Source organism: Trematomus bernacchii, unplaced genomic scaffold (assembly GCF_902827165.1).
Source record: "Trematomus bernacchii unplaced genomic scaffold, fTreBer1.1, whole genome shotgun sequence".
NCBI classification, from domain to species: domain Eukaryota; kingdom Metazoa; phylum Chordata; class Actinopteri; order Perciformes; family Nototheniidae; genus Trematomus; species Trematomus bernacchii.
This window is the reverse complement of record NW_022987409.1, coordinates 2,232,240-2,243,161: the sequence shown is the minus strand read 5'-3', so window position 1 is coordinate 2,243,161 and position 10,922 is coordinate 2,232,240. Positions and strand designations below refer to the sequence as shown.

General features: G+C 40.7%; 2 protein-coding genes and 1 non-coding gene across 4 annotated transcripts; 2 read left to right on the top strand and 1 right to left on the bottom strand.

The window, feature by feature from the left end:
* Window positions 1-463: 463 nt before the first annotated feature.
* hs6st2 (heparan sulfate 6-O-sulfotransferase 2) lies at window positions 464-4,228 on the bottom strand. 2 transcript variants are annotated; one of them, XM_034138058.1, is made up of 2 exons: window positions 3,307-4,228; window positions 464-2,699 (listed from the first exon to the last, which is right to left on the bottom strand). In XM_034138058.1, exons 1-2 carry the CDS (start codon window positions 3,888-3,890, stop codon window positions 1,868-1,870), a joined length of 1,416 nt encoding a protein of 471 aa, XP_033993949.1. In that variant the 5' UTR covers window positions 3,891-4,228; the 3' UTR covers window positions 464-1,867. The 2 variants fall into 2 exon arrangements, with proteins under 2 accessions (XP_033993949.1, XP_033993957.1); XM_034138066.1 differs by having other exon boundaries at window positions 464-2,696.
* Window positions 4,229-4,457: 229 nt separating this feature from the next.
* On the top strand, window positions 4,458-4,530 carry trnaf-gaa. The gene has a single exon. It is a non-coding gene; the product is annotated as a tRNA-Phe (tRNA).
* Window positions 4,531-6,176: 1,646 nt separating this feature from the next.
* Window positions 6,177-10,687, top strand: zgc:153018 (uncharacterized protein LOC767701 homolog). Its single transcript, XM_034139101.1, has 4 exons — window positions 6,177-6,589; window positions 7,255-7,392; window positions 7,555-7,633; window positions 8,397-10,687. Exons 1-4 carry the CDS (start codon window positions 6,267-6,269, stop codon window positions 8,589-8,591), a joined length of 735 nt encoding a protein of 244 aa, XP_033994992.1. The 5' UTR covers window positions 6,177-6,266; the 3' UTR covers window positions 8,592-10,687.
* The last annotated feature ends 235 nt before the right edge of the window (window positions 10,688-10,922 follow it).

Below are 10,922 nucleotides of genomic sequence, written 5' to 3'. Positions count from 1 at the left end.
GGTTGAAAATCCTACATGTATTACACCAGTCTTTTTAGATGAATCTGTGATGTCAACTACCACTGCAGTACCTCCTAGTGATGTGACGTTCGCGAACAATCCGATTCTTTTGAACGGCTCTTTGGTACGAACGAAGGGAACCGAGTCCTACTTGGTGAGAGCCGTTCTTTTTATCGTTGGTTCACTGCCTGTCATAAATCCACTCGCCTTTACGGGAACTTTCTTTCCTGAATGCCAATTTGCCGTAGATGATGGCATAACGCATGCTGCTTGAGTAGTAGTTTGGCTGGCTGAGAGATGTAGTCAGTTATACATTTTCTGTGAGTAAAAGTAGATTTCTGGCAATACAGTCAATCATTATCCTAGTGATTATTTCGCAGATAAACCTATTAACCCCGCCCCCTTAAAAAATAAACGGCTCTTTTGAACGGCTCTCGGAAAGGAACGGAGCCTCCAGCCGGGATGTTTTGATTATGTTTATTGTTTAGAATATATCAGCGCTCCCTGCTGGTGTTCCAGAGGTTTGCAAGTGCAATACAAAAGCTTTGCAGTCTTTGGTGCACATGATTGGACAAAAGGATTTGAGACACAGAAAGAAGATATCAAAGTCAGTCAAGAATAGAACAATAGAACAATTCATGAAAAAGCATTTTATATAAAAGATTGAGCATTGGGTCACATTCAGTCATTTTACAACATTAGTAGTTAATGCTTCACAATGAGGTATCTATGGAAAATTCTCCTTTGCTGTTACTTAAAAGACACTTAAAATCACAGGTACATTTTAAAATGTATGCATTTTAGACAAGATAACAATTTGGCAAACATATAGATTGTAAATCACAAACAGTATCACATTATTGATAGAAACAAGTATCACATTGTTCATTGTTCTTTTTAACAAAGTAAATAAAAGAAACACCCCCTTTTTCCAAGCAACATCACATTAGTGTATGTGTTAAAAAGCCAGTGCCAAGTTGCATAAACTACCTTGAGTTTCAAACTTAAGTTTGTCCCATAGTCAAATATTATTCTAATCTCAAGTGTTCATTGATAAGAATAACACTCCTTGCCCAAGTGTTCAGACTAAGGCTTTCATGGTCTGTAATCGTAGTCGTAACAGTTGTAACACAGCACAAATTTAACTTGAGTTACAATGGTTAAGCTTCAATCACATGATCATCCTTTAACATTACTTTTCAGCTTTATTTTCAAGGTTAGCTGTACTACTCCAAATGGAAAGCAAAGATAACACGAAAAGAAAGCGAAAACTGTGCAGAAGATGAGCATGTTGTTTACCAAAATGTTTAATATAATACGAGATTGAAGATTAAATCTATACTCTTTCAAAAGTACCACTTTGCTCATTATCCAGTGTGCTCTGATATCTCCTCTCCAATCACCAAAAATATGCAATGGTCTTATTTTCTACACATTACTTCACACTAGATTGGTATGGATCCTTTTAAAATGGCTACTAAGGACTCTTAGCAAAACATGAGTAAATACTTAAATTGCTAAGTACAAACACATCATAAGACGATCCCTGTGGTGATTTAATGCAAATTTAGGGCAACCTTAACCTAAAAGGTTTGTATGCAACTGTGCTGAGGAGACCAGTGCAGAAGGTGTATGTGATCACTGAAGGAGGAAGGTTTGCAGCTACCTAGACCAGCCTTTCTTTCTGTGAAAGAAAAAGTATTCATTATGAATGTCAGTTGTGTCAAAGAAATACAATCAGTATCAATAAATACATGTGTGCAATTTGTTCATGGTGAACAAAAATAAAAATAACTTTGATTCATTAACAACCGAAAAGGCAGAGCTTGGCACACATAGTATTAAGACAGCCTTCTGCTCGCTCCCGTCACTTCCACTGCTCCACATTGTCCATGTAATCCTCCATGGTGCCGTTCTCATCCTGGTCCCACCAGTCTGGGAGCGGCACCTCTGACGCCACATTGTCCCCGCCAGCCTTCCCCCTCGGTGGCCCCTCAGCGCCTGCAGAGCTGCTCGCTGGCTGACGGGGGGGTTCCGTGGGCTTCAGCAGCCTCCCTTGCTTTGTCGTGAGTCTTCCACGGAGCCGCCTCCTCTCCTGCTGCCGCCTCGCCCTGGCCTGCCTGCGCTCCTGCTGCCTCGCCACCTGGAAGCGCTGCAAGAAAAGGTCACGGGCGTACTCGTACAGCTCTACATCCCATCGGTTCAACTGGAGGATTTTGTGTTGTGCCTCAGATGGGACATCAACGCTGGAGGCGCGTGTGCCGTTGAGCTGCGTGAAGGGTGCAATGAACTCCAGATTGAAGGTACGCTCAAACAGATACTGGGTTTTACGCTGGTACTCGGTCAGCCCAAAGAAGGCCATGCCTCGTAGGTTACGTTTGGCGCTCTCCAGAAGCAACGCCCAGCGCTCGTCGTCGCTCATGGTGGAGACGTTGTAGCAGCCCACCAGGCTGAGGTCAGCCAGCATGCGGGTCTGCCGGTTGTTGGCTAGGTTGTAGGGGCAGTCCATGAACTCCTGCAGGGAGCAGCCGGACCAGTCGTCCCCTGAGTAACAGCTCGGCAGCTCAGACAGCGTCGGTGAACGTCCATCACACACGTGTAAGGACGCCCTCCATGTAGCCCCCCGCTGCACGTGACGCCACTCACTCAGGAAGCGTGAAACTGGGTCTCTTAAGATGGTTATATAATAATAGTTTCTACTGTAAAGAAAAAAAAGATGTTAGTACTGTGATGGGGTTGTAACCATAAACTTATGTTGATAATAACCATGATATATCAAATATGTATATAAGTACCTTGTTAATAATACACATATGGTAAAATGTTGTTAGGACTTGCCGATGTTTTGTTCATCTGTTAGCCCTTTATACTATTTATTAATGTAATTGGTATTTTTGTATGGTTATTTTTAAAGATTTAAATGTTTTATTAAAATAATAATTAATCTGTAGATTATTTGTTTAACTATTGAAATAAGCATTTGATGTACTCATCATTGTGCTTTGAAAATCAATCGGTTTGATTAAGTATCTAAAGCAAATCATTGGTATGTGTGAAGTAGGTAAGTAAAAAAAAAAAAAAGAGACTTTGTGATAAGCGAATGCGAGCTGAAACGATTAGTACATTGATCGATTAATTGATCGAAGAATAATGATTCCTTTTGACTGGATAAACATGAAAAAAAGAAAGAAAAAAAGTTTGGGATGTAAGGCAAACCACCTTGTTTATGACCAAAACTAGGTTGGCATTTTGTGTGATTAACTGGAAAACAAATAAACAAATCAATAATGTTGATCACTTTGTTACCTGGGCTGTGTCTCGGGAGCCTCTCGTGAGTCCATGCGGGACGGGACGCAGCTGGTCAGCTCGGTCCAGTCCGCGTGAAGCCCGCAGCTCCATCCGGTGGAGAACCGGGAGAACAGCCAGGTTTCCCTTTTACCTGGCCGCAAACAGGTACACTTCTTCTGACCTGCGTGGCACTCGCAAGGCCTTTCCAGCTGGATATTACGCACCAGGTGTCGACCAAACGTGGTGCCACCTGTTTTCTGAATGTGCAGAAACACTATCACATCATCCCCTTTGATGTTGAAGTCTACACCACGATTTAAATCGGCCTGGGTGAAATTGAATCGGGGGATAAAGCGAACCAGGGCACCATCTTCTGCGATGTACGGATCCCTTTGCAGCCCGTCCTGGATTTCATTGCCCCCACCGCTCCTGGAACCAGTTGCAGCCCCGTCTTTAAACCAGGAGCCCAGGTGGTGCAGCATCTGGCACTCAGACCTGCTGGGGCACACATACTGGGTCATAATGATGCCAAAGAGCAACACCATGAGCAGGACGATCAGGACCCGGTGGTGTCTGATGCTGCTGCTGGACCTTTCATCCATTTTCCCGGTACGGACAAAACAACATCACCCGGGCTGGCCGGACCCCTGTCTCGGCTCGGCCGGCGGACCTCGGGGCATCTGCTTTATGGACGCTAGTGAAGCGAAAACAATAACAATGCAGTTGCTAATGCTAGCAAGCTAACGGCAGCTAAACCGAATGAAACTAAGATAAACGTAAATATAAAAACCTCATGTACTGTCTGTTGTATCTTATAAAGCAAGAATCACGTGTCTCGTGTGAAATCACAAAGTATTTTCCTTCAGTCGGATAAGTTAGTTGTATAAAGTGATAATCTTTGTTGCAGCAGTGAATCCGTGCCTCGATTCTTGACCTTTCTTCCCAGCAGCCTCTGCGCTATGTGGGCGTCAAGACTACGTCATGGTATGGTATGCTCCACAAATGATCCAAATGGAGGCACAATGTTAACCTAAAACACTGGTAAATGTTCTATCCACGCTTTTTTGTATGTCACAGTAGAGTATGTAGTATTACAAAATCAAAAAAAAGTACGCTTACGTTATGTTAGGTGACAATAAATTTTAGAATTGCGAAATCACAGTTTCACGGCCGAAATAGCTCAGTTGGGAGAGCGTTAGACTGAAGATCTAAAGGTCCCTGGTTCGATCCCGGGTTTCGGCACTGTTTTTGGCACAGCAAACAAACCTGGCATTTACCAGTTACAGTGCATATCATGTCAGGAATGTGTTGGAACTTGATTGTAGCAGTTCAATTGCTTTTTTGATATCCTTTCAAGTACTAGGAATTGGAAAAAAAGAGTTAAGATACCATAACGTGGTGATTTTTAGGGAAATATGTGTCACAGATTTATCGATAGACACTGATAGAAGGATGCTTTATCAGTAGAATGGGTGGGGAATAGTATCATGGATGTTTAGAGGGATAGTCTGGATGCCATCTACAGAGAATACTTTCACCACAACTCCACCCACATTCCTTTAGCTTTGGCATCCAGTCCGGACCCCCTCCTGAGCAATTCAAAACAGTTACTTAAAATGCAGTGTTATCTTTTCTTCTTCTAGTGCCATTATTAGCCCGGCTGAGTCTAAACCATGGATGTATAATAAGAAACATGCTTCTAGCCTAGCAGATGAATAATTTGCAAGTCTGTGTGTTTGCAAGTAAACCAGCTTGTCTGGGAAAACATTGCTCTTGTGGCGACTGATTTGGTATATTTAATACTTTTTTATTTGTTTAGATGAGTGTTATTTTGTACAAAGTTAGACTCTTGTATTGAGTTTCTTCTGAAATAAATTAAGAAACCCACTCTGAACACCATCGTGCTGTCCAGGGGCGTTTCCTGGACCTGGAAACATTCGGGGCTTAGCGGGTTTAGCCCACAGTGGCAGCGCCAGAGATTTTCTTTTGGGGGTGCTGTGGGGTAGCTTGACGTTTAGAGGGTGCTCAAACATGTAGGGCTTCTCATTAAGGTACTGGGCACTACAGTGGAATTTTCTACTGCAACACTCCCCACACGCACATACACATCCGCGACTGTTAAAGGCCTTACAATGAAGAATATTGAAGTTAAAGTATCAATCTGGTGCACTTTGAGAGCAAAATTAAGAGATCTATGGATACATCTCTCAACACCCATATGAAGTCTGCAGGGGGATTATTTCGTCTCCTGCACGAGCGGATAAAAAAGAGGTCAGTTGGTCAGATTCTTTATATATACAGTCTATGGTCAGATTACGTCAGGTCGCCGTGGCTACGTTACTGTTGGAGGAATTTCCAAATGATTGTCTGTGGAAAGATGTGTCACTCTGCACAATATTAAAGCAACCTCTCAGGCTAAAAATCCGTAATAACAGAATAAATGCAAATACTTGTAAAACGTGTTTTTTGGAGAGGAACAAAAGTTGCCAATCAAATGTATAATACCACCGTGTATAAAATACTCTGTTACACCAACAATTGCAGTAATAAACTAACTGAAGTAAAAGTGCATCGGTAATTGCATTTATACAGGTTATGCAAATGTATTACTTAGTAAGAAATTAGTGGACATATAAAGAAGCATACAATTAAAATAGTCGTATTAAGTAAAATTATTTTTAAACTCTGAGTAGTAGTACCACTACGTTTTTTTACTTTATAAAATTGAACAGTAATAATAATTTGTCTTTTTGTTTGTTGTTTTTCCCTGCGGAGTGAGACCTCACCTCACAGAGGGATGTTGTTGTGCAACAGCCGGCGGCCATGACTCGGTCCCCGCCCTGAAATCTTTAAATACCCACAGTGAACCGTTATATGAGAATACACACACACACACACACACACGACACACCCAGTGATGTGTTGACATTTTCCATTATTTTTAAACAACTTATAACTTCGCCGTTTAGTTTTGCACCATGGAGCTGGACCGGCGGCTGCTGCTGGCTCACTGTGCCGCTCACGCCCTCTCTGTGGCGGCCGGGCTGCTGGTGGTCGTCCCCATGGCTCTGAACGGATCCGCGTTTAAAGGCCGCTGCGCACTCTTCTCCACCGGCTTCTGGAGGACGGAGGACCGGGCAGAGCTGACGGGGCAGCCGGGGGACGTCTCTCAGCTGGTGGTGCAGCAGTGGGGGCCTCCGGCTGCCTGCCAGTTCGCCACATTTGTCGGTATTTTCACGGTGCTGTACGGGGCAGCGCAGGGCTGGAGGAGCCTCTTCTATCTGCACGGAAGACATGATGAGTGAGTACCACATTAAATAATAACTGCAGCACTGACCTGATTATACTGCACTTACTTCTATTATTGAGGTAATTATTTGAGTATTTCTATGATAGAACTTTGGCATTTGACTCCATTACATGTATCATAATCAACAGCAGTGGTGTAAAGTAGTAAGTACATTTGCTCAAGTACTGTATTTAAGTACAGTTTTGAGGGCTAGTTCTTGACTTTTGCTACAATTTGGAGGTAAATCTTGTACTTTTACTTCATTACATTTATCTTTAGTTTGCAGTGTTGGATTTATGATGTGAAAAATAATCAATTATTTAGTTACACCTGGAGTATCCTTTAAAAAAAACTACCCTGCAGTATACAAAGTCATCCAAATGAGCTGCACCATTAACCAGCTTTGATAACACTCTAATGCATCAATAATTATATTAAAAACGTATTATATAAATGGTTCTCAAATGGGCCAATCTGCATAATGACTAGCCTACTTTTACTTTCGCTACTTTGAGTATATTTGAATACTTTTATTACTATTTTGATTGCATTACTTTTACTTGTAACAGAGTATTCTTACACTATATGAATAGCTGCCAGTAATGGAGGTAATGCATTTAGTCTTTTTTTTGTTTATTTAACTTATGTCTGATGTGTGTCTGTGTGTTTCTGCTTAGCACCCTGTTTTCATCCTTCCTGACGGTTGTGCTGAGTGTGTGTGTGCTCTTCCTGTCCGGAGGGGCCAGTGTCATCTTGTCTCTGGGCTTCTACTCCTGGTGCGACACCGTGACTAATCTCAACACACGACCATACAGGTAGGCACCTTGTCTGAGGGTGAATCCCCCTGTGTGCAGAGCTGAACAACAAGAAGAATCTTCTGTACATACTGTGTCAAATCCAAACAAATCAAAAATACAGTGAACATTTATGAGTGTTTTTTGTGATAATTTCTCATTCCTTCATGTTTTGTTGTCCAGCTGTGCAGAGTCCCAGTCTGTTCCACTTTACCTGGATGTGGACACCTCATCTTTTTATACAGAGCTTAGTCTGGCACAGGTAGGAGCATTCTCAAGTTTACACCCAGAGGAAAAAACATAAACAATTTGTTCATCAGTGAGATAAAGTCATACCCACTATTCAACAACAAGCCTCTTCAACAGACAATGTATCTTTTCATAAAATACAGAAACATGATACTGGAATATTCTGTGCTACAGCATTCATTGCTAACATTTAACAGATAGTATTCTGCCTTCATTTCCCACCCTTCGGAGAGCCTCAAGGAGCTCTGGGGCTTTAAGGAACCTTGCTTGCTTGGGGGGCTTCAGGAAGATACAAAATGAATTAATGAGGCCGTTTTATAAATTGAAATAATTCTGGAAAGAAATTGTCCAATTTATCTTAACTTCTAATTTTCAGTTAAAACACAGAAGAGCTTTAGAGCTGTGTCCATCTCCTTCACAATAATAACTTATCGGATTCAGAATATTATCGCAAAATATAGTATTATTCACAAGTTACCTCCACTTTATTAATATTATATAACATATATAGAATAAGTCAGAATACACTGTAAAAGACTACTAGAAGAAATATAAACACAAGACACTTCACAATACAAACATGTAAAGAAGTTGCCGTTGTTTTGCCATTTTGAAGGGTACTTATTCCTCAAAAGTCTTACCCCTGGATATTTCCTGGCGATTTAGTTTTTCTAAACCCATTTTTTGCAGCTTTCCACACAGACGAGCATGCGTGGCCTTGATGTTTTCTTCATGTGAGTGTGACTGTAAGCTTTATTAATCACACCTCTCCTCAGGTGTCTCTGTGGGGAGTGACGGCTCTGTGGCTGGCCCACTCCATCCTGGCCTTCCTGCGGCTCTACCACTCCCACAGCCAGCACATCAGCGGGCCCTGTGGCCCCCGAGAGAAGGAGCTGCTGCTGAGACACAGTCTGTCCGACAGCGGCTCCCCCACACCTCCCACCGCCGCCACTCCCACCATCTTTGTCTAACTGAGAGGTAGTGATACCACATGATGCACCCTGCTGTCAAAAATACGTTTTAAACGTCATTTCCCCCCTTATCACTACTGCATGTAGAATATGGGCATGAAAGTGTTTGATTAATTTAATATAATTCATACTTCTTCATCTTATATAATTTAAAGTGATAAACAGTATAGGAGTTGATATCAGCTGATAAATAGCAAAATGTCAGTATAGAAATGCCAAAGATTTGTTTTATCCATTATAGGATAGCACTAACACGTTTCTGTTTAGCATCCTGGAGGCTGTCAGGCTGTATTATAAATTACAAGATGTTGAGCATCACTAAAACACCACAACTTCAGTTTCTGCCATGTATGTTCGATTACATTTGAGCCACAGATCTAAACATCTATTTTTCTTAATCCTTAAAAAAAAAATGTGTTCTAAAATCCTCAAAGACTCTTTTAACCATTTGGATGAAAACAAACCCGTCACTGCACAATAAAGATGCTCATCTCATTTTAGAGTGCAGTTAAGAGTAACCAAAGGTTGAATTATTAGACATTTTCAGCATTTAAATCCAGCTTTGGCCAAAAGAACGACAGAAGATTGAAACCGTTGTCAGTACGAGAGTTAGGGAAACGCATCCTGATATACTTTGGTTTCTTATTTAACAGTTTATGTTATAAATGATCAGATGTGATAGAATAATACAGGTACAGTTAGTATTTTGTGTACACACCAATCATGTGTTATGTATCTGTACATACACTACATGTGTTGCCAGTTTTCCTTTCTACTCAAATGTAAACACCACACAGAGTCCTCCCACTTTTTGCATGTGCGACCTGTGAGGGAGGCCAGTGATTGTAACTTGGTGTCGCTTCTTCTGGTTTCACAAAGATAATGTTAATGAATTACTCTAAATATTTAACACAACACAAGCAATTTAGTTAGGCTAAGTATTTCGGAATAATGTGTGAGAAAGGTTATTTCCTTTTGTTCCCAAATGGCCCAAATTGAATGAATGCAGCATTACATAATGTATGTATTAGCTTGCTTTGTTATGCATGACAAAATATCCATGCAGAATGGCTTACATATGTCATTTCCACCTACATGTTTTTGTTTTCATCTTGCAACAATATTATATATATATATATATATATATATATGGTTAAAAGAGTCTTAAATAACTTTGAAAATTCCCTCCTAACTTAAACAATCTGTGGAAAGTTTATTTTCGCTGCTGTGTAAAGGTGATACATGACAGCCACTAACTGACACATACCTCAAGTAAAATGGGATTTCACAGAACGAAAAAGACACACTCATTAGAATAATTAAAGCAGATGTATTCAATTATATATTAACCACAGTGTTCAAATGATCCTTGTCATTTGACGGTGCATTAATAATGCAGTATAGTTCATTCAAATCACTGAAACACCACGAGCAACCAGATGGTGTTTTTCCTTCAGTCCTTGTTAAATATATTCAGTATGCATGGTTGTTTACATTGCCTCTGGAGCCTGACATTTTTGCACAGTTGTTACTCGTCAGGGAGAATACACTTTGTTTGTTCTGAGTGTAATATTCAGATGTAGCACTGAGGCGCTTTTATTGTGGAGAAGCATGTGGTGACAGTGTGACGGAGCCACGAGTACCAGGCTCACTGTGTGAGCATGACCCAAATGTTCTGTTGTGTAACGGAGAAATCACTGCTGACCCTCTCTCTTCTTGTGACGATTTCTATCATGATGCTGTTTGTCTGGACGCAGCCGCTCAGGGCGTAGATGGAGCAATCAAATAAGTGATGAGAAAAGAAGTTACTACCTTTGCTGATTGTCTAAAACAAATGATTCAAAGTTGTTTCAAAACTTCTCTCCTATTATCGTCACCCAAAGTGGCTGTAATGAAACACAGATAGCGGAGAAAGAAATCTGAAGTACAGAGAGAGGAGACAGTAGTGAAGTTGAATTGTAATATATGAAATGTTTTTGTATTATAACTGACAATGGTCTTGCTTTTTTACCTGTTTCGGCTTGTTCACCTTTTTGCATTTGTCTTGTTTGTCCCATCATGAAAAGAATGTCTCCACTCATAAATATCAAAATGAATACTGACTGTAACATTTGCCTTTTTTATACGTGGAAAATGTAGGCAGACTGTGACATGATTTATTTGTCTTGCCTTTCAAAGGAGAAACATGACCAGAACAAGAATATAAATAAAATACTGGAGATGATTAATTCAAAAAGTTTAAAGTATGTTAAGGATTACTTTCCTAATGCTTACACACGTTTTTACAAGTGTCATAGGACATTCATATTATCATAATCACCAAGTGTAATA